This window comes from Vitis riparia, chromosome 4, assembly GCF_004353265.1.
Source record: "Vitis riparia cultivar Riparia Gloire de Montpellier isolate 1030 chromosome 4, EGFV_Vit.rip_1.0, whole genome shotgun sequence".
NCBI classification, from domain to species: Eukaryota; Viridiplantae; Streptophyta; class Magnoliopsida; order Vitales; family Vitaceae; genus Vitis; species Vitis riparia.
In genome coordinates, this window is record NC_048434.1 from 419,072 (window position 1) to 425,250 (window position 6,179).

Here is a 6,179-nt window from a genome sequence, read left to right on the forward strand (position 1 = left end):
TCCCCACTTTATTGCCCTAATGCTATCCGCAAAAGGAAAATAGGAAAAAGGAATTCACATTTTTCCCGCCGTGTAAGCAGGGGTATAAAATGAATGAAACGTCGTAAAATGGGGCCCCTGGAGTAGTAATAATTAATATTTGAGCCCCTCATACACGTCTTGCACGTTATTCTGCGTATGCTTTCTTACTTAAAAAAAGCCAATTATTTGAATTGAAATTCAAACGGGTAGTTGGAGGAAAAAGCCAATTATGTAACTTGAAGTTCAACAAGTAACAGCAGGTTCTTTTTCTAAGTTATGGTTGAATGCAATGTTTTCGGCATCCAATTTACTTTTGAATCGAATGATTTATAGTTTGATGATTTATTGGCCGGATCAATAGTTAAACAAGTGATAGTATAAATAGATAATTTATAATATTTAATTTTATTATATTAATTATTTATATTAGTTTTATGATTATCCTGTTAAATATAAATATTTACAGCTTTTATATGAGGAAAAATTGGAAAAAAAATCAATATTACTTGGTTTACATTAATTTTGGGTAAAGATGTTGAATAGCTCAATGGAGCAGCCTTTTCTTTTGCAACTGGAGGTCTCCAGCTGTTTCTTCTCCTGACCCATATTTAATCCCACGTCAAAACTCAATAGCGTGTTGGACCGATCAGGATTTAAAATTAAAACCTTGGCTGAATATTGAAAAATAAAATTTAAAAATCAATTTTATTTGCATAATATTATGACTTATTTCATTTTGATCATATTTTCGTTTCTGTTTTTGCACGAGAAATACAATATAGCTGTGAGCCTCTGAGGACTGAGGACTGAGGACTGAGGACTGATCACTGAAGTGGCCATCCCAGACCTTCAATACTTTTATTGGTTATTTTATTTTATTCAAAAATTTTTTATCATAGTCCCTGTGATGCTTTTATTAGCCTCTTTGTGTACCTCCCCACTCCGCCCGTCAAACAAGGGGTTGTGTTCATACTCAGAAAGCAGCTTTTTGACCGAGAAAACTTGCTGCAATGCTGCATAGGTATTTCTCAGAAGTGATATTTTTTTTAAGTACAGAGGTGAAACCTTTTTATATTAAATTAAAGTCATATAATAAATTTGTGGCTTATATTCCTCTTTATTTTCTTCTTCTTTTTTTTTTTTTGTTAAATAAAGCCGCGGGATGAAATAAAAAACAGTTCGGATGTTCGGAGCAAAAAACAGTTTTCTGTTTTTTGTTTTTTCTCAGACTGACACAGAACATGGATCTTCTTTTACATAACGGTGCTGTGTGGAAATGAATGCGGCCAACTTCTCCGTTGTAAATTGGACGGTGGATTTGCCCATCTTTTTCCCGGCAGTCGTCTTTAATTCTCTCCACCACCCAACGGAAACGGCTAAATGATTAAACTACACGTTTTTATTCTTATAATTCCACCTCCCCTTCTATGCTTCCTGCTCATCACTTTACCCTTGCACGTAATTTCACAAAATGTGGATGCTGAACGATCGATTCTATTGCACCTTAAACAACAATTGGGCAATCCACCCTCCATCCAGTCGTGGGACTCATCATACTCACCTTGTGATTGGCCGGAAATTACATGCACCCATAATACTGTCACCAAAATTTTACTCAACGGCAAGAGCATCACTCACAAAATTCCGGCCAGAATTTGTGACCTCAAGAACCTTACCGTACTTGACGTCTCCAACAATTACATTCCCGGCGAGTTCCCGGATATTCTCAATTGTTCTAAGCTCGAATATCTGCTCTTGTTGCAAAACTACTTCGTGGGTCCAATTCCAGTTGATATTGATCGGCTTTCACGTCTCCGGTATCTAGACCTTACCGCAAACAACTTCTCTGGAGATATTCCCCCAGCAATTGGGCGGCTACGAGAGCTGTTCTACTTGTTTCTGGTTCAAAATGAGTTCAACGGCACCTGGCCAACGGAGATTGGTAATTTGGAGAATCTTGAACAATTGGCCATGGCCTATAATGACAAATTCCGGCCTTCAGCCCTTCCAAAAGAGTTTGGCGCATTGAAGAAGCTGAAATATCTGTGGATGACGGAGGCGAATTTGATTGGCGAAATACCGGAGAGCTTCAACAATCTATCGAGTCTGGAACTCTTGGACCTCTCAGTCAACAAATTGGAAGGTACGATCCCGGGAGGCATGCTTACGTTGAAGAATTTGAACTATTTGCATTTATTCATTAATAGATTGTCCGGCCACATTCCTTCATCCATAGAAGCTCTCAACTTGAAAGAAATTGATCTTTCCGACAACCAGTTGACGGGGTCCATACCAGCGGGTTTCGGGAAGCTACAAAATTTGACGGGTTTGAATCTTTTCTGGAATCAGTTGTCAGGAGAGATACCAGCAAATATAAGCCTCATTCCTACACTGGAAACCTTCAAAGTTTTTAGCAATCAATTGAGTGGAGTTTTACCTCCAGCATTTGGCCTTCATTCGGAGCTCAAACTCTTTGAGGTTTCCGAGAATAAACTAAGCGGGGAATTACCTCAACATTTATGCGCTAGGGGGGCTTTGCTTGGAGTGGTCGCTTCCAACAACAATCTCAGCGGGGAAGTGCCCACGTCCCTCGGGAATTGCACAAGTTTGCTCACCATTCAGCTTTCCAACAATCGTTTTTCAGGCGGGATTCCTTCCGGCATCTGGACATCCCTGGACATGGTATCGGTGATGTTAGATGGAAATTCATTCTCAGGGACACTTCCAAGTAAATTGGCAAGGAATTTGTCTAGAGTGGAGATCGCTAACAACAAGTTTTATGGTCCAATTCCTGCTGAAATCTCTTCCTGGATGAACATCTCTGTGCTCAATGCCACCAATAACAATTTTTCTGGTCCAATTCCTGCCGGGATATCTTCTTTGGTGAATCTAGTTGGGTTATATTTGAGCAAGAATAGGTTTTATGGTCCAATTCCTGCCGGGATATTTTCTTTGGTGAATCTAACTAATTTAGATGTGAGCAATAACAGGTTTTCTGGTCCAATTCCTGCCGGGATATCTTCTTTGGTGAATCTAGTTCAGTTAGATGTGAGCAATAACATGTTGTCTGGTTCAATACCTGCTGGAATATCATCTTTGTTGCTTCTATCGGTGTTCAAGGCAAGCAATAATCTATTTTCAGGAGAAATTCCAGTGGAATTGACTAGTCTTCCATCCATATATATTCTGTGGCTTGATGGGAATCAATTGTCAGGCCAACTTCCTCATGATATAGTCTCCTGGAAGTCACTATTTGCTTTGGATTTGTCAACAAATCATCTCTCTGGCCCAATTCCAAAGGCCATTGGATCTTTACATAGCCTCGTGTTTCTTGACCTATCTGAAAACCAATTCTCAGGTGAAATCCCCCATGAATTCAGTCATTTCGTGCCTAACACCTTTAACCTTTCATCCAACAATCTATCTGGGGAAATCCCACCCGCCTTTGAAAAGTGGGAATATGAAAACAGTTTCTTGAACAATTCCAATCTGTGTGCCAATATTGAAATTCTGAAGAGTTGCTACTCTAAAGCTAGTAACTCTAAATTGTCAACCAATTACCTAGTCATGATTATATCTTTCACCCTAACTGCTTCACTGGTTATTGTATTTCTTATCTTTTCCATGGTTCAAAAGTATCAAAGGTGGGACCAAGGGAGCAATGTTGAAACATGGAAGATGACATCCTTCCAAAAGTTTGATTTCACTGAATCCAACATATTGTCGAGTTTGGCACAAAATAGTTTAATTGGAAGTGGGGGGTCAGGGAAGGTATATCGTACCATCATTAACCATTCTGGTGAAGTGGTCGCTGTTAAATGGATTTCGAATAATAGGCAACTAGGCCAGAACCTCGAGAAGCAATTCGTAGCAGAAGTCCAAATATTAGGTATGATACGCCATGCCAATATAGTGAAGTTGCTATGCTGCATTTCGAGTGAAAGCTCAAAGATTCTTGTTTATGAGTACATGGAGAACCAAAGCTTAGATAGATGGCTTCATGGTAAGAAGAGGGCAGTGTCCTCAGTGGATTCAGCAAGTGATATTATCTTGGACTGGCCGATGAGGTTGCAAATTGCCATTGGAGCTGCTCGAGGCCTATGCTATATGCACCATGATTTCTCTCCCCCAATCATTCATCGAGATGTGAAGTCCAGCAACATCTTATTGGATTCTGAATTTAATACAAAAATTGCAGATTTTGGATTGGCCAAAATGTTAGCAAAGCAAGCAGAAGACCCTGAAACAATGTCTGTGGTTGTAGGCACTTTCGGATATATTGCCCCAGGTAAAGATATTCCAGAGTCTCAAAATGTTCTTTATGTTTTCTCATTCCGATGATTTTAAAAACTTATCAAACAGTTGTTTTTCTTTCGGTTATTACAGAGTATGCTTATACAAGAAAGGCGAATAAGAAGATCGACGTCTACAGTTTTGGAGTTGTGCTTCTAGAGTTGGCCACTGGAAGAGAAGCCAATAGGGGGAACGAGCATATGAACCTTGCTCAATGGGCATGGCAGCACTTTGGAGAGGGAAAATCCATTGTCGAAGCACTGGATGAGGAGATCATGGAAGAATGCTTCATGGAAGAAATGATCACTGTGTTCAAACTAGGCCTCATGTGTACTAGCAAAGCACCTTCTGACAGGCCTTCCATGAGGGAGGTATTGCTAATTCTTGATCGACGTGGTCCTCAGCAAGGTCATGCTACATAAAAAACGAACCCATCACTTTTCATGAAGTTAAATGTAGTTATTTAGAAGGTGTGCGTTGCAGAACTGAAGATACCAAGTAATCAACTCTACCTCTCTTGATATTGTCTAGCTAACTATTTGGATAAGTTGATTTTAAAAATAATTTTTTATTTTGATTTTGTAAAAAACAGAAATTATAAATTTAATTTATATAATGTAAAGTAAATTTAATTCACGTCTTGTTGAAAATAAAAACAAAATTTTAATTACAAATAAATTAGACATAAATAGTTTTTAATAAAATATGAATATTAACAATAAAAATAAAATCATAAATTATATTTTTTATCAATATTATAAAAATATAGATATTAACATTAATTGATTTATTTTGTAAATAATAAAGAATAATTATTCAAAATTAATAATTATGAATATTATTTCATTTTAAATGAATATAAAAACAAATAAAAGTTAATTTTTTTAAGGTATAAATGAGTCGATTTTTTCATAATATGCATATGTTTATTACTCAATTATGAAGATGACATTTTGAATTATTTAATTTAATTTATAATCAATTAATCAGTTTTTTAATTTCACATTATTCTTAAAAAAAAAATACAAGATTTATTAAAGAACTTAAAGTATTAAGTATGTCTATTATTTTTTATAGGGAAGAACAGTTATCTATTTCACTTTATTTTTTAAAATTGTTTCTAAAGAACAATAATAAATAATGGTATAATTTTTTAAAAAAAATTTTGTTTTTAGGTTACACATCCATAAGTTTTTATTATTTAGTAAAAAAAAAAATACTCTCAAAGATTTTTTAAAAATGAAAATAAAAAATTATTTCAAACTATATACAATGCAAGATTTTTTTTTTAAATAAATTTTTTTTTTTAACTATATATATAGACATTATCGAAGAATTCTAGATGGAAGTATTCTCCTAAGGTGACAGAGGTGGTGAGCTTCTGTACCAAGAAGTCATCAACCTGTACAATCTCTTGTTTTCTTTTTCGGATATCGATGAATGTTTTGCTTACGTTGTTCCTTCCTAGGAAGATTTAGGTATGGATCGATGAGATTCTTGTTTCTTGTGAGGTCTTTTTCGTGTCACCAATGTCCAACTCTCTTCGCTATACGACATTGATTCATTATCAGAGCAGAAGTGAAGAAGAGTGTTTTGGCATGACACTCATGTTTGCTTTGGTTTCAGTGACTTGCATTGGATAGTACTAGCTCATGTCCCCAGTGTCTTAGGTGGAACATGTAACGAAACAGGATCGAAAGACCCAAATGTAACTATAACATGATTTGACTCTACTACTTCCTCCAAATCCAGATGAATTCTTCCTTGCTTTGCAAGTTTCATTATGAGATTTTTGAAAATGAAACATTCCTTTATCGGTTGACTAACAATTTGATGGTAATGACAGTAGTTCGGATCATTAACAT

At 36.2% G+C, this 6,179-nt stretch overlaps 1 protein-coding gene across 1 annotated transcript; it reads left to right on the forward strand.

Moving 5' to 3' along the window:
* Positions 1-1,304: 1,304 nt before the first annotated feature.
* Positions 1,305-4,840, forward strand: LOC117912493 (receptor-like protein kinase HSL1). Its single transcript, XM_034827083.1, has 2 exons — positions 1,305-4,309; positions 4,408-4,840. The coding sequence occupies exons 1-2, from the start codon at positions 1,402-1,404 to the stop codon at positions 4,734-4,736; spliced, it is 3,237 nt and encodes a 1,078-aa protein (XP_034682974.1). The 5' UTR covers positions 1,305-1,401; the 3' UTR covers positions 4,737-4,840.
* Positions 4,841-6,179: the final 1,339 nt, after the last annotated feature.